Source organism: Engraulis encrasicolus, chromosome 19, assembly GCF_034702125.1.
Source record: "Engraulis encrasicolus isolate BLACKSEA-1 chromosome 19, IST_EnEncr_1.0, whole genome shotgun sequence".
NCBI lineage: Eukaryota > Metazoa > Chordata > Actinopteri > Clupeiformes > Engraulidae > Engraulis > Engraulis encrasicolus.
This window is the reverse complement of record NC_085875.1, coordinates 48,112,106-48,138,972: the sequence shown is the minus strand read 5'-3', so window position 1 is coordinate 48,138,972 and position 26,867 is coordinate 48,112,106. Positions and strand designations below refer to the sequence as shown.

Here is a 26,867-nt window from a genome sequence, read left to right as displayed (position 1 = left end):
TCGCCCTTAAGGGCTGTCCACACAGGCGAGGAAAGCGGATTTCCGCAAAAGCGGAAAGCGAAAATGCGAATATTGCGGAAAGAGAAAAAAACGTCCACACCGGCGAAAAACATTTGCGGAGCGATTTTTCAGTTTTTCCGCGTTCTATTTCGCTCTGTTTCCGCGATTGTCCGTCTGCGTGAATGCAAAGGGCCACTTCTGAAGATAAAGCGAGCCAATGATGATATTGTCTGATGCTTCATTGCACCCTCAATGGCCTGTAGGCTAACTGTTAAGGATGCCGAGACACGTGAGCCTGAAGGCAAATGCCAAATTCAACATCCATGACGCCCTTATTCTCATTTATTTGCAGCAAAAAAGTCAACAATTCTGGAATAATATGCTGAAATGTTAAGCACAACTTCGGTTTTGCCCTTGTGGAGACAGATCTGAAGGAAATGCATTTTAAGTCTGCTCGCTGCCAAACTCCCCACTCAACAAGTCAACAAGAAATCTGTAGTGCAACAAAGCCAGTTAGGCCTATCCATGATGTTTAATGTAGGCAGAATCCTTTCAAGCCGTGCTGACCAACGTGGTCATATGCTGTCTGCACATTCCGTTGCATTCATCTTCATACAGAGAAGGAATGGCTTGCTGTCGTCTCAACCAGTTTTCGACCCCCTGATCCCCCGAAAATATGATTTGGGAAATGTTGAAGGGGTCTCTAAATTATTGGCAATTTTTTTTAAATTCATATAGAAATCGCGTGTATAGGGGTTGTATTTGCATACCTTAAGTCACAAAGTGTCGTATTTAGGCTACATAAGTTAAAATAAACCGATGTGACAACGAACAAGTCATCTTGCGCAACAGAAAGTCGTTGCGCGCACCGAGAAATAGATAGCCCATTAAAAAAATTATGTGTGGCCAGGTGTGATGTTTCATTGTTCTATCTGTTTTATGCACACACGCACACATACTCCCTCCTAGCGGATGGAGCACTGATGAGTGGACAGTGGACACGTTTGGGTTTTCATGAAACAGGAGCCCGAGGAAGAACAGGTGGAGGATAAATGAGGGGGGAAATGGCTACACAGTCGTTTTCACGTGGAGCGCTGAGAAGACGCGCGAGCTGTCTTATAGGGTATTTTGTAGAGAGCATAGATGTTCTAGCTGTGGCTCAAGGCTACCATGTCAGTTGTTTACATGGGTGCATCGAGTAAATGCCCAGTTACAACCGTTTCCACCGAAGCCAGAAGTTACTGCGGTCGTGCGTAACTGCACTTCCGACAAAAGGTAACCTCTGGAATATTTTGGAGAGCATACAAAAGTCCCCAAGGACAGTTAACGGCGCAGTGGTTGGCGCTCATGACTGCAAGTAAAATTACACCACTATCTATAGCATACGTCTAACAAAGTTTGCAAACATGGTCGCCCCATAGCCTACATTGCTGGCGGGACTTCCTTCTCCATATAGGCCTAACTAGTAGGCCTATCCCATATTCTGCTGTTATTTTGATGACGCCAAAGTCACTGCACGTGAAACTCCCAGTTAACCAGCGAAATTGCGCAGCGGCACAGTGTAGGCTATATGTGACTAGTGGGCTAATGAAGCATCTAAATGGGAATATTCTGTAGGCGCACGCACACTGTTCTGTAGGCGGCACACACACACACACACACACACACACACACACACACACACACACACACACACACACACACACACACACACACACCCCTTCTTTCTCTCCCTCTCATTTGAGCTGCTGTCTCAACCGATGAGAGACATAATAGCCTATTTCATTAGTGTTATTTATAGCCTACGTTCGCTGTGGAAAGATAACGCGAAGCCTTTCTTCGTGCTTGTCATTGTATTGACCAGCTACTTTCAATAGGCCTTCTCCACGATGCAAATGTGCGCGTCGGCTACACGGATGATACCTGAAATGTTCATTAGATATGAAATATCCTAAGTGGTTACAAGAGGTCCGTGGTGGTAGCCCACTCTCGCTACGGGGTCCACGACCGCACAGGTTGTGCTCCTGCTTTCGAGATCTGCGCTCTCGGACAGACCCACACGCGCAAGTGCCCGACACAGATCACACAGCAGTCCTTTTCACCACCTCGTGAAGTGTTTAGACAATTTAATCTCGCTTGGAATTAGTGTAATGTAGCCTATCAGAAAGCGCAAGACATGCGTTGGACTCCTTTGCACGCAACAAGTTTTGAAATTATTTCTTAACGGTTATTTTTTGCAGTTAGTCTGATAGTCAGCCTGCCAAGACCTTAAAATAAATGTTTGATGGCATTTTCTGTTAAAAGTTGGCAACCATGCCAGAAGTTATCAGCATGGGCTAAGGTTTCAGAATCACCTGGTTGCCAACATGGAACTTGACCTTTAAGGTCAAATATGAAGGTCAAAAGGTCAACCACGGTCAAATAACAGTGTTATTTAGTTTAAAAATGTTAAAATGATGTTAAAAGTGGGCAACCATGTCAGAAGTCATCAGCATGGACTAAAGATTCAGAATCAACTTGTTGCCAACACGGAACTTGACCTTTAGGGTCAAATGTGAAGGTCAAAAGGTCCAAAACAATGTATTTTCCGGTTAGTCTATTTTGGGAACTGTATATTCATTGAATTCTTTTTCAAATGTCAGCAACCATGCTAGATGTTATCAGCATGGACTAAGGTTTCAGAATCACCTGGTTGCCAACATGGAACTTGACTTTTAAGGTCAAATTTGAATGTCAAAAACAATGCCTTTTCTAGTTTGCCTTTTGGGGGGGTCTTCATATCCATGGAATTCTTTTTCAAAAGTTGACAATCATGCTAGAAGTTATAAGCATGGACAAAGGTTTCATGGCCCATGGTTGCCAGCATAGAACTTGACCTATTAAGGTCAAATTTGAAGGTCAAAAGGTCAACCGAGGTTAAAAAAAAATGTTTTGGGTTTTTGCAAAGTGCTTTCATAAAATACATGTTGTTTGCATGATGTATTAAATAATTAGTACCTGGAGCAGATAATTCTTATTATTTAAATCATTTTAGGTGAGTGAAAGTATTGTAACAAATAATATTTAAGAAAATAAAACACTGTTTTACTCCCGAAGTGGACAGCGCTGTCAAAAGCTGCATTTGGGGTTTTCTGACAGTGTACTGTGGAAGTGGTCGCGAGAGTCACCCTTCACCTACTAATGACTCAAATAAGGATCAGATGACTCTGAACAGTGATTAATGAACCTTTTAATCCTACTTAGAACCCCTTTAAACCCAAGTCTTCAGTGAACTACAAAAACAAGGAAATTTGCCTTTCTGTTCCAATACTTTAGGGGACTGTATATTTAGAAGTTATATAGTCTTTATTATTAGGGTATGAATGAAAGTGATTATTGCAAATGGTCAATAACAAGAATGTAATTCATCATATTGTTTCTTTACTTCAATAATAATTAAAACGTGATGTGATGTCAGTACATACTGAATATTTATGTATTTGAAGGACCTATTGTTGCTGTTATTACAAAAAGGTTGTGTCATCCAGATCACGTTCTATCCCTACGGCGTTTAAACATTCTACATTTTAATCACATGCAGGTATACAGGGCTGTCCATTCCTCAGGCAACTGCAGGCATGTATTGGCCAGTTGGCTCTACAACCACAAATTATCGGTCCTAAGCTACTATGTGGAACTGGAGGTTTCCTTTGCCACACAGCCATCAAGTGTTGGTCTACAACTTTCCAACCACCTGCCTCCTCAGTGTCTTTGTTAATATGTACTTTGTCAGACTGCAGCCATACATTTGCCTGCTGATTTGCTTATGCAAGATGCAATCCATATGGATCACTTGGTGGTAACACAAAAAAGTCATGTCTAGACCGATCAATACCCAAAGATAAGCATGTTGCTTTGGACAGGTGACACAAAAACTCAAGCCTGGGAAATTGCAACAGAACATTCTACAGTAGTTATGAGAACATCAAGAAAAGTGTGCAATGCTTGATCTACTCTTACTGTAGGTTTAATTTCCTAACCATGATATGACATAGCAAATCAGCAAGTATCCTTCATTGCTATAACCATTTGAAACACATTAGAAATAACAGAAGTCATTATTTTTCTATGGAAAGCCTGTGAATTGATGGGACAAAGCAAATTCCCTGGTGAGCCAAGGCATATCCCATTTCATACCAGCAGCTTAATGTGCTTCACAAAGAAGAATAAAGTAATTTAGATGACCAGAGTGAAAATACAAGTTGAAGTTAATTTTATGCTAATGAGCTATGATGAATGTCTAAGGATGACAGGCCAGAGCCCCACCATGATAAGCCAAATCAAATCATATCAAATTATAGGCCTACTAATTATTCAATATACAGTACCATGCAAAAAACTTGTGTTTTATGAAAGCACATCACCAAAAAACAGATTATTTTATTGACCTCGGTTGACCTTTTGACCTTCAAATTTGACCTTAGAGGTCAAGTTCTAAGTTATATGGTAACCAGGTGATTCTGAAACTTTAGTCCATGCTGATAACTTCTAGCATGGTTGCCAACTTTTGAAAACAAGAATTCTGTGAATATAAAGATCACCAAAAAAGGCAAACCAGAAAATACATTGTTTTTGACCTTCAGATTTGACCTTAAAGGTCAAGTTCCATGTTGGCAACCAGGTGATTCTGAAACCTTAGTCCATGCTGATAACTTCTGGCATGGTTGCCGACTTTTGTAAACGATTTCCATGAACACACAGTTCCCAAAAAAGGCTAACCTTAAAATACATTGTGTTTGACATTTTGACCTACAAATTTGAACCTAAAGGTAAAGTTCCATGTTGGCAACCAGGTGGTTCTGAATCCTTAGTCCATGCTGATGACTTCTGGCATGGTTGCCCACTTTCAACATCTTTTTAACGATTTTTAACTAAATAACACTATTATTTGACCGTGGTTGACCTTTTGACCTTCATATTTGACCCTAAAGGTCAAGTTCCAAGTTGGCAACCAGGTGATTCTGAAACCTTAGCCCATGCTGATAACTTCTGGCACGGTTGCCAACTTTTGAAAAAGAATTCCATGAATATACAGTTCCCAAAAAAGACTAGCAAGAAAATACCCTGTTTTTGACCTTTTGGCCTTCAAATTTGACCCTAAAGGTCAAGTTCAGTGTTGGCAAGAAGTTGATTCTGAATCCTTAATCCATGCTGATGACTTCTGGCATGGTTTCCCACTTTTAACAACTTTGTAACAATTTTTAACTAAATAACACTGTTATTTGACCGTGTTTGACCTTTTGACCCTCAGATTTGACCTTAAAGGTCAAGTTCCATGTTGGCAACCAGGTGATTCTGAAACCTTAGCCCATGCTGATAACTTCTGGCATGGTTGCCAACTTTTAACAAAAAATGCCATCAAAAGTTTATTTAAGCACCTTAGCTGCTGATGGCAGGCTGACTACCATGCAAACAGTCCTTCCGCGCTCCCCACCATCATTCGCCACTTCGAGCTCAGTTTGAGAACTGCGCTGGAGCTGATGTCACTGTCAAGTCAGTGTCTGATTGGCCAAACCCCGTTTTTCGCTTGCGAAATCCGCCGTCAAAACAGACAGATTTGTTATTTTTTCTCCGCTGCGGATTTTCGCTTTTCGGTGTGCACAGAGTAATTAGAATACATTTGTTTGATAATTTTGCGAATTTCGCTGCGAATATCCGCGCGGAAATTCCGCTCGGTGTGGACAGCCCTTTAAATGGTGAGAAGCTCGTACAAATCTCCTAGAAGCTGGGATTCACAACCAAGCACACAGAATAGCCTAAAAACTAGCTGTAATGATAAAGTAAGCACTGTTTGGAGGACAGAAGTGCTGCTTCATAGCTAGTGCTCCACATAAACAGTGAGTTCGGTTCGCCCATAAATGGTGTGAATAAAAAACTCCCACAGCTGTAATTCACAACCAAATGCACGGCTGACCTCCGGTTGACCCATGTGTTCCTGAGTTAGCAGCCTAAACACTCAGAGCAACAAGCTGCCAAGCAACTGCAATACACACCGTGTCCCTGTTTACATCAAAAGTCTGCTACCAGTCTAAACCAAACATATTTTAGCACGGAAATGGTAGTTCTGAGCACCACCACGGACCATCTCGTTGTACAAAAATCCACTTTCCAACCACAGCGGCAGTGGGCATATTAGGCGAGACCATCATCTTGTCTGCTTCATTGGGAGGTTGGGTAAGATTTAGTTCACTGAGCTCATCGGAAAACACATTCACCACCACCTCACCACCATTTAAAAAACCCTAGCTGTGATCCTAAAAACAGTGGGAAAAAGCAATCACTGGAAATAAAGTATATAAAAAAAGATGGAGAGGCATTCATGACTAGAACTTCGGGAAATGACGTCACCTGGATAGCAGACCAGATGGGTCATGCGTCAAATGAAATTAGAGCCAAATGTCAGGAACAAACGGTCTCAAAAGAGCTAATGACTAAAAAAAGACATTGGAAAAACGATCACTGAGGTGAGAAAGAGGGAAATAAAGAGAAAGAGTCCAGACTGTTTTATGGACTTATCTATACCTTCCTTATTCATGTGTTGTACAGGTGACTGGGGCACTAATTTAGGTCACTGTCTTACTACCAGGGTTGGGGAGGTTACTTTTTAAATGTAATCCGGTAAAGTTACAAATTACTCTTTCAAAAATGTATTCAGTAATGTAATCCCATTACTTCAATATTTAAGTAATGTAACGGATTACTTTTGGATTACTTTTGGATTACTTTGCTGATATTAGCAGTCTTACCAGGAGGTGTTTCTTTAAGTTAGACGTTGTGTCTTTCGACGCTGACAAGATATTGACTTTGGGTTGGCACAACCGGCACTGGACATCGATATTGGCGCCCTTGTCTTCCTTGAAAATGAAATGTTTATTGTATTTCCACCGGGTAAATGCATTTTTCTCCATTGCTCATATGGAACTATTTTAAGGTCATAAGTCTTACAGCTCCACAAAACGCATTTCAAATGTGTAAGCTGCACCTTGTACTTGCAGGGTTATTTTCACATCTGTACATTTGTTTTGTAACTGTGTGGGTTTTTTTTGCACATGTGTGTGGGGGAAAACGTATGTGTAAAATATTAAAATGTATGTGTAGAAATGTTTCGAAGTTGTGGCAAGAGAAGTGCGTACGGCTTGTGCCATGCTTTACCAACTTCTTCCTGTTCGGAGCTGCGAGCACACGGCTGTGAAACTTTTTTCACAGATGTACGAATTTTGAGCCGGTTTTCACGTGGGGGTGGGGTCATATGGCGAGAGCCAATCAAAACATCTCTTACTGCCAACCAATCAGTGTTTCGCGAGGACTTCGATGGAAACTGTCGCTTCTGCGTTGCCCTGGTAACAACTGTAAACAAAAGGCTGTGGTTAACTGCTCCGCTCCCTGACAGGATTTTTCATTCATTCGTGCCAATGAAACAGGAGGCCTCGATTCATGCAGAAGATATGGTACGTAACTGGGATATAAAAATATATATGTAAGAAAACTATTTAACCTCATAGACTAACCTTGTATACGGTACATTCTAACTGTAAGAAAGACTCTGACATTGATGCCTAGTCCCGCCCCCTTCACGTGCAGTTCTACTTGGAGCAGGGAGCACATACTCAGCTCTGCTGCTCCAGTTGAGTTATTACCTCAGGATGATTGCATGTGAGAAGTTTGTGTGCGTGCCTTTCCACCAAGTAAGTGTTGTTGTGTCAGAATAGTGAGTTAGTAGTTCGTTTCAGAGTGTGTATGGATGTAGAGTTGATGTGACAGTATTGTTAGAGGTAAGCGGATGGAGACTCCCAACTGAGATCGCTCCCGGACGTGCGGTCCCAGGTGTTTCTATCACTCCCGGACGTGCGGTCCCACCCGATTATATTTCACGTATTATCATATACTGCCACATACAAGCAATTTAGGGTTAGGGTTAGGTTTAGGGTTAGGGTTAGGGTTAGGTTTAGGGTTAGGGTTAGGTTTAGGGTTAGGTTTAGGGTTAGAAACAAAAAACTAACATCAACAAGATAACTGGCTCCGTCATATGGCGGTGGTACCGATAGTCTGGCTAGTGGGAGCGAGATGAAATGGGAGCGTCCTGAGTTGGGAGCGTCAATCTGGGAATCTTGTTAGATTGGGGTGCTAATCGCGATTAGCGTGCTAATCGCGATTAGCATGCTAAGCGGAGAACTAGCATTGTAGTCATTTGTATTGGAAATGTGCAAGTCATGCTAATTGAGCTATGTTAGATATTCGAAGTAATGATAAGTAGTGATGCTAGGAGGAGTATTATTTCAGTCAGTGTATGTTTTGTTAGTTAATACAGTGTGTTGATTAGCCTTATTCTGTGTTTGCAGACCACACACAACTGAGGCTCATGCCCATGTAATTCATCTGTGAAGTTTAATAAAGAAACTAAAGGGAGACAACTGCTTCTAACTGCTTCATGGTGTTCTAACCGACGCCCCCCATACAACACAACATCCCAACAAATCAGAACCAGCGCAATACAGTCCTTTAGTGATCCTCACCAACACTAACAATATATTTCTAAAGTTTTGAGTAATTCCCGTTCATTTGAAGCGTAATTTCCCCCTTACTGTGGCTAGTTTGGATGAGATGACTTGACCCTAGCTAGCATAACATAAATGGCAGCTAGCTCTACACTATTTCGGGCATTCGTTAACAATCAGTGTTCAGATAACTAGCGCAAACGTGCCGAGATATCTTGTTTATTATAAAAAATAAACGCTTGTGTTGTGCCATGGCTTATATGGTGATGACGTTTGAGATTGTAAATTTACGGGCCACAGATGTGTCTATGGTAAGGCCGACCTGACGAGATAGCTGCCTACTGAGGTTTGATTGGATATGGACATTGTTTATTTCAGAAGGAAAATGTTTGGAGTGGAATTGTTTGGAAGACAATCTTGGGACAATTTTGTTCTTTGGGTCTTTGTGCCAACCATGCCAGCTATCGTAGGGTGCTCTGGGAACTTCTTAGATCTGTTTACTGTATGTACACTTACTGAAATAAGCATTTTGTTTATATAAAATCCCTTGTCATTTCACCACTAGGTTTGAAACCCAGACAGCACGAAGCATCTTGCCGACGTCAAAATCAGATCAACAGACAGGGACATCAGCCTTCTCTTGGGAATAGGCCAGATATGCCATAACAAGAAATGGTAAGTCCATCACTACATAAGATCCATAACAAAATACTCCTAATTAAATCTTAAATGTGACCTGGTGGCATTATTGCGTGAATGCTTATGTTGCACACTTAATGAATAAGGTCCTCAAGTGTGTAGAGCAGGGGTGCTCAATAGGTCGATCGCGATCGACCAGTCGATCGCGGAGGCAGTATTGGTAGATCGTAGGAGGACACTTAAAAAAAAAAAAAAAAAGTTCCCTATGGATACCCAGGATCTGACAGGCTAACTCCAGGCGTCTACACTGCCCTACACTGTATGGTATAGCCTACCATAAACACAACGACGTCTTCAGATAAGGAGGATAACTGTCAAGCGCCACACTCAAACTCTTCATAAGTCATAACATCGGAGCACAAAAAAATAGGACGGCACGAGACGTTTGCCGATACCGTGCGCTATATGTTCAGTTAGTAGCCTACAGGCAGCGTCACCGCTCAAAAGAAACAGCCAGAGAAGAAAACAACCGCCCGAACACCGGCAATCCCCTGATTTCCCCCCCTTTTAAACAATGCTCTGAGAAGTGCAGGCAAGATGCAACTCCCGCATTGAGCGTGGAGTTAGCTACTTCGATTAGATTTCATAGGCACGCGTGCGAGGGGAGAGTGAATGCTGTGTGCCTGTTTAACCTGAGTGCAGGCGCGTCTTTTCAAATGGTCTGTTCAGCGCGGCCGCTAGACAGAGAGCGCGATTTTCGGTCCATTCAGTAGATGTCTCCTTGTTTATTTTTTGGAACTAGGGATGTCTGTAACGTCCACGAAGACAATATCATCCACGTGAAAACGCCAAACGCCCGCAAACCGCTGTTCTGTCTACTTCTCACAGCGGCATTAAAAAAGTCCTCCACGAAATCCCAAACCAACAACCCTTCAAATAGGTGACAGCAAGCATGCACACATGAAATAACACTTCAGGGAGGGAGAAAATAGCTCTGCACTCATATTAAAGTGAAAAGGGTATTACATAAAATCTGTCCAAAAACCAAGAGGGCACATCAATAACTTCATTCATATTATGTTCATTTATGAAAATTACATTTATCATAAACTTGATAGCCTACTATGGTCTCCCTTTGTGATCAAAAACAGGCGTAATTTACAGTAGGCCTAAATAAGGTCTGTATGAGGTTGTTATTCACAGCTGATTCACCTTTCATTATTATTGATGTGTAGGCCTAATAGGCCTACAAATACATTTTCATATTGTGTTAAAATTGCATTTCTAACAGCTGTATTTTCAAATGTTCTCCCCCGAACCCCCAGTAGATCACTTCCACACACCCATCTCAATAAGTAGCTCACATGTTGAAAAAGTCTGAGCACCCCTGGTGTAGAGTTTTGCTGAGTTCGTTGTTTATTTACATTTTCCTCAGCATAACTGTACAGCTGACACCGCTGCCTTTAGGCTAGTGACAATGGGCCCAAAAAGGCCTTCGTTTTCGAGATACCCCAACCGGAGGTAGAACAAAACCCAATAATGTTTTTCCTCATCTCTAGGGTGTCCCATACATGAAAATGATTCTTGGCCAAAGTGATTTTAATGCTAAGCCTAAACATTTTACACATTTTCATATGCACCTCCAAACAAAAAAAAGCACCCAAAATGTGACTTCTCTTGGGTTTTGTTCTACCTCCGTTTGGGGTGTCTCCAAATTTTGAGGCCATTGTCACTGGCCTACTTCTGTATCATAACAAAGCCTGTCACTTCCACGTTTCGTTCTTTATGTGACCGAAGTCACTGGCTACTGCACCAGAGAGGGTCTCTGCACTCATTGCTGGTCCTATAATGCCATCTATTGGCGAAAACGTGCAACAGCATAATTAAACTAAAAGACAACTTCTGACAGGACAACAAAAAGACAGGGAGTGAGAATAAGGGAATAACAAAAAGCCGAAAATGGGGGGTCCACTACACTTGCATACCTGATTGTGATGCTGTCACTCATTTTCTAGTCTATATCTTGGACTGAAAAAGGATTACATTATTATGTTTTCAGGTGTTTTGCCCCTGCGGTTGTGAAGAGGATGCTGTGGAGGTGGCAGCATGAACGTGTCACACAGACATTGGCTAAACTACTCGGTAGGTACAACGAAATAAAAGAAACCACCCCCTCAACCCTGTTTATGCTGCACTGTACCTATTATAACCAGTTTTTATATAGACCATTATTTGAAATACTATGAGAGCCTTTCTGTTAGGAAACTGTACAGCAGGGATGGGCAACTGGAGGCTCGGGCGCCACATGCAGCCAAACTTCTCACTTTTAAAAGAAGAAAAAGGACAGTTTTTAACCCCCTATAAATCAATAGTGTAAGCATTCATGTAAAAATAAAGAAAAAGTGAAGTATCCTTTTGTAAATTCTCTCAAGTGCGTGGTGATGTGGCCCACTGATTGTGGTGATTAAAAATGTTGGCCCACCTTATAATGAAAGTTGCCCACCCCTGCTGTACAGCCTACATCACTTGTACATGTCCTTACCAAATAGGACACTAGCTAGCTAAATGTAACTAATATGGCATTGTGAAAGTTGTATGCCTAAATGTAAACCATAATATTAAATTTTGATGGACAGAATTCAACTAAACCAACATATTACATTGTGAATGTAGTTGCACAGTGATACTGAGACCGACTTATTCCTGTCTTTATTTGCCAGGCTTCTACACTTGCCCTCAGAGTTCACATATGGTGAAGTGCACAGGTGTCCAGTCAGGTTCAGACTGATGCTGGTAACAAGAGGAAAACATGCTAATTGGTAAGTGAGATCCCTGCTCAACAAAAATCCACACAGCACAACAAGTAAGCCTAGTTTGTGGTATCAAATGTAAAATGGAAGTTTCATCAAAAAGTTGTAGAACACATCTGAATAAATTGCAGGCCATCAAAGTTGTGAATGGGCAGGGAAAACACAACCAGTAGGCTTATGAATTACTTTGACTCAGCACAGCACAGCAGATGCGATGCTACCATTCCTTGGGAATATGACACAGAGGTCTACTATTCCATTGTAAATATTGACTGGAAATGTTCATGTTTCAACTGTTTAAAAACATTGGACTCAGGGGAAAAAATCTCTAGGTGTATATAAGTGAAAGCCCACCTTTGCCATTGTGACACAGCACACAAGTAGTGAAAAAAGTGAAAGCCCATTGGGAAACTCCAACTCCCATTGTCATTGTGACACAGCACTCCACCGCACACAAGTGAACACTGCACACTGCGAAATTGCATTTATGCCTCACCCGTGCAAGGGGGCAGCCCTCAGTGGCGCCCCATGGGGAGCAGTGCGGTGGGACGGTACCATGCTCAGGGTACCTCAGTCATGGAGGAGGATGGGGAAGAGCACTGGTTGAGTACTCCCCCCACCAACCTGGCGGGTCGGGAGTCGAACCGGCAACCTCTGGGATGCAAGTCTGACGCCCTAACCGCTCACCCATGACTGCCCATAGAAGTATACTCTGCACACAACAAAATTGCATTTTATGCCTCACCTGTGCAAGGGTGCAGCCTACATTGGCATCCCAAGGGAGCAGTATGTTGCAGTGTGGCGGGAAGGTACCATGCGTGGGGTACCTCAGTCATGGAGGATGGAGGAGAGAGCACTGGTTAATTACTCCCCCCACCAACCTGGCGGGCTGGGAGATGAACCAGCAACCTTTGGGGGCGGTAAAAACCTAACTTGCTCAGCCTCTGAGGCACATAAAAATGTGAAATTAGTTGCATTTAAAAGCCAAGACCATCATCTTGCATGAGAATGGACAGTCTGCATATTGGAATGCACCCATGTCACTTCAGGCGCCTTGGACAATGCATCGTGTATGCAGCATCAGGCTAAAATGGGTTAATAACACACACACACACACACACACACACACACACACACATGCACTCTCCTCTAATCTTCTCTCTTTGCCAAACTTTAGATGACCTTTCCAGCATGTCCAACTCATCAGCATCAGGGGAGGAGAGTCGGTGAAGGTGGTGCACCATCCAGGACCAGTCATGGGCCACCAACACCTCTGCAAAATCTGCACTTCTTGTGAACCCTCTAGAAGACACTACAACCACAAAACTGCTAATAAACCATCACATACTACATCACATCATGGTTCTCCATGTGTTACTGCACCCTCGGCACAAGTTCTTTGCTAGATTGCCATCTGGCAGATGCATCAGGACAGAAATGTAGCTACTATTTGTGATTATATCTCCCCACACTCTTTCTTGCTTTGTATGGCAGTGTGTCTCTGTGTGTGTCAGAATGGAAGGTGTCGCACCATTGAAGTCAATGGGCAGTGGCATTGCATGAGGGATATAGAAGTCCAGATATCCTTGATGCTTTGGTGCCAGCTGTTTTTTTTTATTTATTTTTTTTTATCTTGTCACCCACACTTCCCTCTTCATTATGTCCTATAGATTTCCATACCACGTTTTGGTGCTTTGGTGGTACGGACATTCTAACTCACCAGAAAAAAAGAAAAAAATGAAAATGAATGGAGGGTTATGTCTGGTGATTTCTGGCAAATTAGAATGCCCATAACATCAAAGTGGCACTGGATTACTCAACCATTTGCCTCTTTAAAGATAGCTTCTGCCAATTTCAATATGCTGTTGTATACCTCATGCTACCCTTGACTTGTCAGTACCCGGTGATGCTGGCATTTTTTTGACTCAGCTCTTTCTGAGATTTGAGCTATTCTAATAGGGGCAGACTTTGATTGCATTAAAAACCTTCTTAACATAGGTCTAATCCAAATACTATCCCAAAAGGTATCACTGTCTGTTTGCTAGTTGTCTGCTGATGTTGCATAACCTTTTGAATGTTATTGGGAATAAATGAAGATGTTTTTTTGAAATGTAAACAAACGTTTGTCCCCATTACAATGACATGGGTATGTGGAAGAGCTGTCCCTTACTCATGCACCTGTTTAACAAAATGTTATTTTTATTCAAGTATGCATCGTGTCTAGGGGTATGCAGTGTTTTTGTTATATAAATGGCACATTACTTTATACTGGCCTAAGTTATTTCAGATTATTTAAAATGGCATCTGGGAATTCCAAAATAAAGGTGAAATAAAACACTGGTGTCCCTTTTATTTGGCTCTTATACATGGGGGAGGGGGGGGTAGTTTTCTTTTATAATCTTTGTAGCATAATCCTCTTCTCAGTTGCATGGCTGAGACTGTTTAAATAGGCTACTGCCTGCCAATACTGCACGCTTCTACTTAGTTGCATTTTAACGTTGTTATGTTACAGCAGAGGTGTCAATCCCGGGTTCAGAAAGTAAAAACCCTGCCACAAATTGGATCCAACCATCTCCGAATCACCTGATAATTGAACACTCAAGACCAGCTGCTTATTAGAGTCACCTGTATTGGAAGGAAACTGTGGCAGGGTTTTTACTTTCTGGACCAGGAATTGACACCTCTGTGTTACAGAGAATATAATTATTATATAATTGTTACCAGGTAAAAACGAAAAGCTAGTTAATGTAATGCAATTTGTTGGTCACTTGCGTCTGTCATAGTGTCACAATATTCAGTCAATGAGTGCATGGTATTTTGCGTGGTATCTGTGGGGATCAAGGTAAGCAGATCGTGGAAATAGTAGGCTATAGATATATTATAGATGTAAAATAGTCTACTGTATTAACTTACAGATGTAAAATATTTCGCTGCCTATATAAACTTAACGTGCCGGTAGTCTGTATTCATTTGGCGCAATGCAAGTGATGTTTAGAGGTGAATATTCATTATCGCCACCTACTGCACTGGGATGTAAACGCACCCCATTGAAATCGATGGCTTGGCAATAAGCGATGTTTTGATTGGCTCTCACCCTGTGACCCCACCCCCACGTGAAAACCGGCTCAAAATTCGTACATCTGTGAAAGAAGTTTCACAGCCGTGTGCTCGCTAGAGGTGCTTAACTCGAATCTTTGAGGCGTCCGGATTGATTGGATCATTCCAAGGAGGGTACCCGGATTAGACGGATCAATCGGATCACACGGATCACTTATTTAAAATAAATAAAAATAAATAAAAATAATGTATTTTTTAAAACGTTTCTGCCGTTAAGTAGCTATGCGCCTCGCCTTTGTTGTTCCATTTATCAATTCACGTTGATAAATCAAAGAGTAAGACAGTTTGATCAACAAAACTCACTTTATGAATGTAACAGTTCCTAAACTCATGCTGCGATCCGACCCACCTGGGTCTCCTCACTAAACATGCAACCACAACTCGAACAGCCTTTGGCAGCAGTGAAACGGCATGTTCCTGATTTTGCAATAAATAATGTGTGTGTGTTTGTATTTAAGACTAAAAGTCAAACATTTGGGAGCAGAAGTCTAGTTGAGCAGGGACAGTCAGGAGGCGAGCAGCAGATGACCACTCGCTTCCGCTGCCGAGTTGCCTTGCGACTCACACACTCCTGGCAAAAACGAAACTTAAGCGATTGATCCGATCCGTAGGGGATTCGCTGCTACCAACAACTCAGTCAGGATTCGTCTCACCGAGTCGCCGAGGGCGCCGCTGCTGAGTGACTCGGACGAGGGGAGTGACGGCAGCAGTGGCTTTAAAGACTGTAGCCTACGCTGTAACGCAGTGAGTGATCGAGTCACGTCTGTAGACTATACTTTCCCTAAGAGTAGCCTACAGACTGAGATGTTAAAGCGTTGGCAGAGCACTATTAACATTAAAATGTAGACCTCAACAGAGTCAGAAGCACACGCATAGGGAGCGGGGATCCGCGACTCAAACACTCAATTGGCCACAACATAGGCTGGACGGATCAAACAGGCTCGATGAATGACGAGGCGGGAGTTGGTTCAGTTTTACTCAGTGAGTGTTCGTGACTGAACAGCATACTAGGGAGATTAGAGAATGGCTGTTGTAGTCAACTAAAGAGGATATATTCCGGTTTCACAATTTCTCGCGCTGTAACTGCCATTTTGTTGACATATTAATGAAATGCCGTCTGACCCGCCTTTGGCGGATCAATGCACGACAGCCATCCGGTCTGTTCGGGTGAGGTCTTTACCCGGCTCTCCAACCGGATCCTCCGGGTTTTTTACCATCTCTAGTGCTCGCAGCTCCGAACAGGAAGAAGTTGGTAAAGCATGGCACAAGCCGTACGCACTTCTCTTGCCACAACTTCAAAACATTTCTACACATACATTTTAATATTTTACACATACGTTTTCCCCCACACACATGTGCAAAAAAAACCCACACAGTTACAAAACAAATGTACAGATGTGAAAATAACCCTGCAAGTACAAGGTGCAGCTTACACATTTGAAATGCGTTTTGTGGAGCTGTAAGACTTATGACCTTAAAATAGTTCCATATGCTCACGACTGCTCTGTACTTCTTTGACTGAGTGATTGATGCAACGACAACGAACTATTGAACACTCCCACCAGCAGGGAAGGGAAGCAAGGCTGAGAGAACGTAGGTCGGTCAGGAATGCTACTGTCACTGTCGTCATTACGTAACAGGTGATGATTCCGCAGTAGGAGTTAGATCTTTGAGTGGCATGTGGCATGTGCCAGTGACATGCGGAAGTGGTATCATTGACATGCTATTATAAAACACATTTTTCCACTAACAGGTTAGGTTTAGGAATGAGTTTTGGTTTAGGCACAGTTCGGCATGTTTATAGGTTGGTGTACACACATTTTTCACTGACAGGTTAGGTTTAGGAATGAGTTTGGTTTAGGCACAGTTCGACATCGACATACGGAAGTGGCATCACTGGCATGCAACTATAAAACACATTTTTCCACCGACAGGTTAGGTTTAGGAATTAGTTTAGGTTTAGGCACAGTTCGGTTGGTTTACACACATTTTTTCACTGACAGGTTAGGTTTAGGAATAAGTTTAGGGTTAGGCACAGTTTGACGTCGTAGTAGCCACTGTAACCATAGTAACCAACGTGACATGCCAACCGTGACGGCGCTTGGCTTGACATGCCCGTTAACTGTTGTAATTACAGACCTAGAATACATAAATAATTTAAAATAATACTTTTTTATTAATAAATATTATTACACTTATTGATAATAATTAGTATAAGTCTGTGGTTAATATAAAATCAATGGACATGTCACTGCGGCACTTCCGCATGTCACTGACACATGCCACATGCCACTCAAAGATCTAACCCCCTCTCTGATTCCGGCGAAAAACCAAAAATCACAACATACAAGCCGCGGCATAACAATAAATGAATAAATAAATCAGTTAATATAATAATTAAATAAATAAAAGGGACCAAAGACGCAATTTCGCAAGAATTGTAATCCTGTTAAGTAATCCCCATTCCCACTGAATGTAACTGTAATCTGTATACATATTTTTTTGCTTGTAATGTAACGGATTACATTGATTTTGTATTCTTTTACCGTAACGCCGTTACATGTAATCCGTTACTCCCCAACCCTGCTTACTACTATGTTGTGTGGATGGTGAGGTAGTAAATAATTGCTCCTTAGTGGATCAACAAAGTCTTCTCATCTCAACTACTTTACAGACACCAGCCTACAGCTTCATAGCAAGGTCTGCCTTCTGACCCCTTCTCTCCATGTTGTGTTTGTCTGCTGTCTCCACTGCACAGCCCCTTATGGAAGCAAGCTGCCTGGGTGCTGTATGCATTTATTTAGAGAGGGTTTATTACGTTCTTCTCTATATAGACAACACTGGCTTTATATAGATTTGACCACAGACACAGACCCCCCCCCCCACACACACACACACACACACACACACACACACTGTACAACCCCAAATAAAGCAAAAGTTGCAATACCCCCGAGGGGAGATTTTAGCTTACTGCAGTCATTTAGGCTGGTCTGGTAGGCAGCACAGCACACTGTACCAAATCTCATGGAGGTGGACAACACCACTCTTTAAATACACAGTTACAGCACTGCCAAACAGCTGAAGTTGCCCGACTTCAATTTGCCTTCTTGAAATCCCTAATGACATCAGCTGGGGAGGGGAGGGGAGGGGTACATCTATTTGCCTCATCCTGACATTGCAGAATTAGAACAACCCTCCGGCCTCTGCACAAATGCCACGATATTTTTTTTCTGTTATTATGGTTTAACACCGTTGCATTACAATTCAACGGTGCGACAAAAAGAAGTAGTGTTGTGATGGAGGGCAACATTTGCTTCATGTGACCTCGTTTCGCACTTCAGCTTTGGACTAGAGCACAAAGCAGAGGAACATTTGTCAACGAGACAAGGGAGGCTTCATCTCATGAACACACTAAGTGCGCAGCAGCGAAATATACAGTGCAAATTAACAGTGTCCGGCGGGAGCACACACAAAAGTGCGCAGCTGCATCGCTTGCTCTTAGTAAATTACGCGCAAGATTATCCAAACACTCAACACAAAATCACGCACCGATTCTGCACTGACCGCAGCGCAGCAGCAGCAGTATCTGGTGGTGTATATTTGTGGAGATTATGTGTGCCAACTGAAAAGACTGTGTAGGCACCTCGGCTTCTCTAATCTGCCTACAACACTGCATGCAATCGAAATGGGTATCAACATATCATGTAGCATTATCGTGTCACCTCTGCCCCTAATCTCTTGACTGGCAGTCAGCGGGGCACGATTTTCTCCTCCGCAGAGTGTGACCTAGTCAGACGTGCATCCCAACATCCTCGCCTCAACAGGGAATCGACTCCCTGCCAGAACTACATCGAATTAGCAACACAAATAGACTTCCAGTGCTCCACTGTGATGTGCAATTTGGCCATGCGAGGCACTTCCACCAACATTCGTTTAAACAACACATTTGACAACAACAGCAGTAAACAGGCAGTGTGTCAAAAATAATACTGCCAAATGTCATTTATAGCGCATCACTGCGCGCGGACCACAAAGTGGGCTATATTTGCATTTGTCCGATAATAAACTGGATGTTTACTAAACTGAGATTAATCAAGCATTGCTTTGCCAGAAAAGCCACATTAACACCAATATCTATGATGCATACTGATGGGTGGTGGGCTTATTTGCTGTTTTTTTTATTAGATGCACTGTGCGAAAGAATCAGAATATGCCCTATTTTTTAAAGTGCACCCTCGCCACCGACGTGGGAAAGAAGATGCCATGCAAAACCAATTCACATGACATGTTTTAAAAAGGTCCTGATGTTGCAGACTTCATCTTCAGCCAGCGCGCTAGGTCGCTACACGGAGAACTGTCTAGCTCTTGACATGACCAGCTGACATTTTAATGAACCGGATAATAGGGGACACCTGACAACGGCCAACACACAAAAGACGCGGATAAAAATGTCCACCGACGCGCATATTCACATCTGGTTTTCCGATTTAAAAAGCAGTGGTTTTAAGCAATAGTGTTCGCCCTTCTCAGTCAAATAATCTGAAATCAAACAAAGGAGCTGCTAGTCCGCTAGCCCCCTCCAATTATCAGAGAACCAACAACGGCAACGTTAGCCAGGGGTAGCTGCTAACGTTACTGAACCTGAAGAGAAGGCAGTACCTGTTGTGAGACAAAGTGTAATATTAGAAAATAGAAAATGGAGCCAGACTTACCATATAAAGCGTAAAGGGGAAACATAGCAGGAAGAGCCATATATACAGATGTAAGGCATTGACAAATGTGTTTTGATGGGGGTCGTAATACCACCCACCAGTGATTGAAGCCCAGACTCCCTGCCTCAATATTTGTAGTGTTTGAGACCCCATATTTATCCTCCTCTAGTCCTCGACAAAGCCCTCACGATGAATGACAGGTTAAATCCACGCGGTCCAGAAACATGACAAACAGCGTTTTGTTTTCAGCCACTGGCCTGAAAAGCCCCGCTGCAGCCATCTTCTCCGTTACCCGTTAGCTAGGAAAGTCTATTAGGTCCTCCCAGAAGAGGCATTCTATCCCACCACGCCCTGCGCGGAGCTTCCCAACTACAGCGCGAGAAGCCCATACAGGGGAAAGAAGGTGAGCTTCATTGTAGTTTTTCAAACACAATAATATGGCGCCATCGTGTGGGAATAAAATAATAATAAAAAGAATACCTTAAAATGAAAACATCTGTAACGCATCAGGAAAATAAAATACGCAGTAGAATATGTTCCTCCTTTCCTTGATATCTGTATCTATATCTTGATATCTATATCTAATTGTCTATAGACAATTGTCTTGAACCCATTTAACCGATTTGCTCAGAGTGTTTAGTCTATGTTTTTTGTTGTCGTTTCCCGTGCTTTGTACATTTTCATTAAATGTGTGCTTGAAATATGCACATGTATACTTAATTTCGATTCATTTTCTGTGGTTCTTTTCATATTGTCAGCATAACACCCCTGCCAAATTTATTTTATTTTTATTTTTAAAACATGTATGAATGATACCATGTGTCACGTTTAATTTTGCCTTTCTAGTATCTTTGCATTCAATTCTTCTAATATGATCATTGGTGGTCATGTTACAGAGATGCCTTGTGATGATAGTATTGGGATGATTCTGCTGTTTTCGTTTGCTGCATTGTGCAATATTACGGCCGTAATTGCTCGTCAGGACTCTTTGGCCCCGTTCTGGTTAATATTTAGGTTGTCATGGTGCATTAAAAGAAGGTTTGCATCTTTTCAATGTTGCCTAGTGTAGCTCACTCTCCAGCAGATGGCGACATAATCAATCAAAACAAGGAGCCTGCGATTGTGTGTTGTGATTTGTTGTCCATCTGTTGCGCGTTCCTCAGGCTGTGCTCACTCTACTGTCAAGTGACTCCATCAGTCATTTGATTTTTAAGCACCTATACTGGTAATTAAACAAGCCATGATTAAAAAGCTGATGCACCCTGATACTTGACAGTTTTTTTAACAGGACTGTTTGGTGTCACCTCTCAGCTAGGGAATTCCTTTTGTTTTGTTAAAAATCCCACAAATTAGTTCTTTTTAAAAAGGTGTTTCTAGGTTTGCCCCAGTAGGACCGTGGAGTGGTGGGGCAAAATAACGGTCCATGGTTAAAGGTGTTATTTTCTCTGTTGAACATGATCAAATAGAATTTTAACCATTGAAAGTGCATTTCCCACTATCTACCTGACAGTATCCAAAATATTAAGTAGCAAAAAAGATTGATTTAATATCACAATATCAAAGGATGTACATGTTTTTGCAGTTTCAAAAAAAAAAAGAATTATCATGAATTTTCTGAACAATTAATGCATCATGCATTCCATTGAAAATGTATTACAAAATGCATTTCAAAAATCATACTCTCAAATTACTTCAAAAATGTGAGAAATGAACTACACTTTCCTTAACCTTTGACTGGATCAGTCTGGAAGTGTAAACCATGATGAAACATGTTGTTTTGACCAAAGAAAAGACAAACTTTGTCAACGTTGTCCATATAAATATTCCACAGCCACACCTACTGACTTTCAGTTTCTCTCAAGCTAAAAAAAAAAAGTCAAAATGATCAAGAGTCCATTTGTGTGTGTGTGTGTGTGTGTGTGTGTGTGTGTGTGTGTGTGTGTGTGTGTGTGTGTGTGTGTGTGTGTGTGTGTGTCACTGCAGCCTGGCTCTTTTCTCTGGTGGGGGTTTGCTTGGAGGTGCGGGCGCTGGTGTCTTGCCCGCTGGAGTCTCCCTCTCCTCCTGCTTCACAGTTTCCACAGGCAAATCAGCCTCCTTCTTAACCTCCACTAGAAAACAAAAGGAAACCAGACACACAGAGATACTGTTAATTATATAAAATCCTTTCTAATGCCCATTTTAGAAGGTCATGATAGAACCAACAATGATGGTATTTTCATTACAGAGTTTGATGACTTCCTGTGGTTTTTCATTATGCAATATTAAAAGGATTTATTTCGACAGGATTAAACAGAAGCTCCATACAAGTCAAAATGTCACATCTCACCTGGTACGGGCTTTTCTCCAGGCTTGGGCTGCAAACACCAGAGACAGAGAAAATGATTATGATTCTAAATGGAAACCTATTAATCTAATGCATAGTCTGATGCATGGTCATAATTGTATGCCGCCTACCACACAGTCAATGACTTACATTTAATACACCAGGGTTACACAAAGACCAGAAAAGTAGAGCCCGTAATTGTAGACACATAGGGTTGGTAATCTGCTAAAAATTTGGCACTGTTTTCAAATCTGGTCATACAGCCCAGCTCTAATGGAAACATACACCATTCACAAATACACTGTGTGCAGAATTATTAGGCAAACGTGTTTTTTGACCATTTTATGCATTTTATGCATATTTTCCAACAGCAATCTATATGAACATGAAAACCCATTTGATTTAAGCATTCCAGGTCATGTATATTTGTATAATAAGATGGGGGTGTGGTCGAAGGTGCCCAACACCTTATATCAGGTGTGCATAATTATTAGGCAACTTTGTTTTCTTCTGGGAAAATGGGCCACAAAATAGATCTAACAAACTCTGAAATGTCTACAAACAATTTTTAAGTGTTCTAGAGGGATGTGGCTGTCTTGAAATTTGCAAGATGTTGGTCACGTTCGCACAGAACTATCAGATGCACTGTTACAAAGTCATCAGTTTCTTAAGAAATGTCACTGCCAAACATTGAGAAGAATTTAACACGAAACTACAAAAAATATATTACCCTGCAGTCTTATCATATTCCAGAACAGAAACAAACACAGAGTGTCCAGAAAAACAGGGTATTGAGCGCTCAGACACATGGCCAAGGTAAGAAGGGATGACACCAGACAACCATTCAACAACTTAATTAAGTCAAAACGGGGGCAAAAATACCTGGGGTCAAAATTTTCAAAGGTTTTATGGACTTGGGAAAGTGACTCTTGACAGACAGGGTGGATGAACCCATGGCTGGATCTTTTAGAGGGAGAAAATTGCATCTTTTATGAAGACAATGGTATTTATGCAGTAATCTGCTGGTATTTGAGTGGAACTCAGCAACTGATCTGAGTGTGCACATTACTGATCTAGCCATAGGCTCATCGACCTGGTCCATTAACAGTCACTTTCACTAGTTCATAAAACCATTGAAAAAACTGTCTAAAGAGATTTCTTGACCCAGTCTTGACTTAAGTTACTTGCTGAGTGGTCTTCAGGTTTCAGCCTGTTTTACCTTGTCCATGTCTCTGAGTGCTGAATATAATGTTCTTGCTGACAGTCGATGTAGGTTTCAGTTCTGGAATATACCAGCACTGCATGGTAATAGTTTTGTCGTAGTTTCATCTTCAATTCTTCTCAATCTGGCAGTTACTTTGTGAGCACATGTCATGCGACACTGATGGCTTGTAACGGTGCATTAGATGGATGTGACCAATATTTCAGGACAGCCACAACCCTCTACAAGACTTCAAAATTGTTTATAGTCTTTACAGAGTTTGTAAGATCTCTTTTGTGGCTCATTTTCCCAGAGGAAAACGAAGTTGCCTAATAATTATGCACACTAATTTTGCCCTGATATAGGGTATTGGGCTCCTTCGATCACACTGTCTCTTACTATACCAATATGCATGACCTGGAATGCTTAAATCCAATAGGTGTTCATGTCCATAAAGGGTGGTGGCGGACATGCATAAAATGGATGATATTGTCAAAAAACTTGTTTGCCTAATAATTCTGCACACAGTGTAGTTAGGGATTTTTGCCTTTCAGGTGAACTTAAAAAATAGCAACCTCATCTTTGAGCACAGAGTCACAGTAGCTGTTTGTTTACCATTTATACTTTTTAACTTTCTAATTTTAACTTACTAATTAACTTTCTGAACTTTTTGTGAACCTGCATTAATGTAATAAGGTTCTGTGCAAAATGGGGAAAAACAGGTCACAACTGCTCTGTTCAGACCTGGTAATACGTTGGTGGGAATTTTTTCTGAAGGTCTAGCAGTAGCGCATCCACTCGCTGCCGCTGGAAAAACGAACTTGGTTCCTCCTTTTTCTTTGTCTTTGGTTTTGTTTTCTCTGAAAATTATTTTTTTTAAACAAGACAGGAACCATAGTTAGGACAGTTATCAACCACATAAATACACACAAGCATGTATACGTACAAGCATAGTGTACCAATTTCTCACCTCTTTCCTCTTGATCTTTGAAGTGCCACCAGTAGCCTTTTGAAGGGTGGTAGCGGCAATAGGACATGGCTTCATCAAATGAAGACTGGATACCATGAACAGCAGAAAGCTAAGAAGTAAATAGCACAGTAACGCTGTCAAACGGCATGCCTCAAAATAAATAATTCGATGCATAGAACTATACTTTAAAAACGGCATTTAGGGGCTATGGCTCATTGGGCTAAGGCAGTTCAAGAAGGTAGGTCTGTACACTTCGGAATAAGTTCCAAAAAACAAAGTATATTTAATAATCAGATCACAAAGATCCTGAGTGATCGAAACATTACTGTTTTAATTTAATAAATAAACAGGTCAAGTCTAACCTGAGCTCAATTTTTAATCCTTCCGCAGATATCTCCTTCACCCATCACACGCTCTCATTGTCCAATCAATAAAAGCATGAAAATCCCAAAAAAATCTTGAAAACAGCTCTACATTAGTTATCCATATACATTTTATTCATTTCAGAATTGTCTCTTGATTAAACCAAGAAATAAAATAACCCAGTCTTCCTTACCACTCTGGAGCTGATGACGGATCCCAAGTCCGGTGCTTGGTAGACCACTCCAGCTATGATGTAGTAATCTGCCAGTGGAATAACTACACGGTACAAGAACACCAGTTAGTGCATGTACCATTGCGGCATTTAAGCTTAGTTTTGCACTCTGGAAATAAAAGGCTTTTGTTATAATTACTTTAGAGCAGGGCTGTATTCGAGTCTGGGCTCAAGACTTTTTTTCTATGGCAGGGGTTCCCAATGCTTTCAAACTTGGGGCCCACTTGAAATGTTCAGACATATTCTGGGCACACCTGTCCCAATAAACATTACAACTCAAATGCAACAGCAATACAGCAACAAGTTTTATTTAAATTTCCAGAAAATGATTTCCAGATTCCACTATTTGAGAATCACTGCTCTATGGACTTGTGCTTGTCTTGGGCTCACTACATTACATTACATTGCACTTAGCTGACGCTTTCATTTTATTCAAAGCGACTTACAACTATTATTTTTCAGGGTATTGGTTACAGTCCTTGGAGCAATGTGGGGTTAGGTGCCTTGCTCAATGGCACTTCAGCCATGGAAGGAGATGTAGGGAGAGGTCAGGGGGGATTCGAACCAGCAACCCCTAGATTAAAAGACCAACTCTCTAACCACTAGGCCACGGCTGCCCCGTGGCAACTAATAGTTGGACTCGGACTTGTTGTGACTCAGACACTGGTCTTGCCGAATTAGGCTTTTGGACTCGTCTGAGTTGATCTTAATTTTGTTTAATACACTGTCCATCATCACACATTCTAAAGTGGAGCCTGAAATCCAATAACATACAAGTCTGTCTTCACCTGCATGGTATACAAGAGACCTTCAAACATTCCAATTATTGACATCATCCTTGACCGACATGTGACTCAGACTTCACTTGGACTCTAATCTTTTTGGAATCGGACTTGGGTCATTTCACGTGAAATCAGACACTTTGGGACCCGACCGACCCGGATTTCAATCATACTTGGTGTGCCTTTTTAGTGGCAAGGTAGCACCCCAGAACTGCATTGGTTTGAATCTGACACTAATATTAAGGGAGAAACAGACTAGGAAAGGTTCACATGTGAGGGTAGGACACTATACATTCAGCCTTGAATATATCAGTCAGTGTTAGTCACAAAAAGATGCCTGTGGTGTTATTTGAAAGCTCTTTTCTGGCTCTACATATTACACAATCAGCTTGGAATACAACAACTCTCAGAATATGAATTATGATAAATTGAAAAATTAAAAATTGAATATCTAAAAAAAACTATATTTTAAAATGGCCAGTTCCTTGTCCAAACGTAGCCGGCAATGTCATTAGCAACACCTCAAATGCTGGTGTTCTGTTCTTTATTCATTTCAGAGAGAATTTGACTCACAAATATGGCATCATACAGACCACTTACTAATAATATGGTAATACCATAGTAGCATCACATGACAAAACAAAAACAAAACAAAAATGGTCAGTTTCCATGGTCCCAGGTTTCAGAAATTAAGGCAGATGTCCATTTATACAAACCAAATGATGATATGTGAATGTTTGAACATTCCTTCTCTGTGTACCTGTGTCATCTTCCCTTTACCGTACTTTAAATAGATAATCAATGGCTACACTCTCATTTTGTACTCTACCAGTGCATTTGAAGCAGCAGCTGTGTCTTTTGTAGATAATGTATAAGTACGTCCCGTTGCAGTTACAGGTTCCACTACCAGAAGCACATCCTGATGATCCATGACAAGTCTATCTGGTCTGAAGGGAAAAGTGAAGGATGGAGATGGTCCATGAGGATGCAGGTAGTTCAGTTTCACCTCTCCAGTGATCGGCATACATTCCTCAACACATGCTAGCCACCAGTTGCCATCATATACAGCTACAACATACCCTTTGATGCTTGAAAATGTAACACATTCCTTTACTGAGCTCACTCTTTCAACTCTGCCTTCTCTGAATGCTGAAAATGGCCTAACTTCCACTGTGTCCATT

The 26,867-nt window shown here is 41.6% G+C and overlaps 2 protein-coding genes and 1 long non-coding RNA gene across 5 annotated transcripts in view; 1 reads left to right on the top strand and 2 right to left on the bottom strand.

The window, feature by feature from the left end:
• Positions 1-20,175, bottom strand: part of pcnx1 (pecanex 1) — an 89,772-nt gene extending 69,597 nt beyond the window's left edge. The window contains exon 1 of the mRNA XM_063184616.1: positions 19,816-20,175. Within this exon, the coding sequence (XP_063040686.1) occupies positions 19,816-19,968 (153 nt within the window). The 5' untranslated portion in view covers positions 19,969-20,175. The remainder of the gene's footprint in view (positions 1-19,815) is intronic.
• On the top strand, positions 7,632-13,338 carry LOC134470242 (uncharacterized). 2 transcript variants are annotated; one of them, XR_010039183.1, is made up of 5 exons: positions 7,632-7,724; positions 9,100-9,209; positions 11,233-11,315; positions 11,894-11,992; positions 13,161-13,338. It is a non-coding gene; the product is annotated as an uncharacterized LOC134470242 (long non-coding RNA). The 2 variants fall into 2 exon arrangements; XR_010039182.1 differs by lacking the exons at positions 7,632-7,724; positions 9,100-9,209 and having other exon boundaries at positions 10,918-11,315.
• Positions 20,176-21,336: 1,161 nt separating the features above from the next.
• Positions 21,337-26,867, bottom strand: part of med6 (mediator complex subunit 6) — an 8,872-nt gene continuing 3,341 nt past the window's right edge. For both annotated transcript variants that reach the window (XM_063184614.1, XM_063184615.1), the window contains exons 4-8: positions 24,866-24,948; positions 24,310-24,418; positions 24,084-24,199; positions 22,142-22,169; positions 21,337-21,923 (exon numbers count right to left, since the gene is read on the bottom strand). In XM_063184614.1, the coding sequence (XP_063040684.1) occupies positions 21,790-21,923; positions 22,142-22,169; positions 24,084-24,199; positions 24,310-24,418; positions 24,866-24,948 (470 nt within the window). In that variant the 3' untranslated portion in view covers positions 21,337-21,789. The remainder of the gene's footprint in view (positions 21,924-22,141; positions 22,170-24,083; positions 24,200-24,309; positions 24,419-24,865; positions 24,949-26,867) is intronic.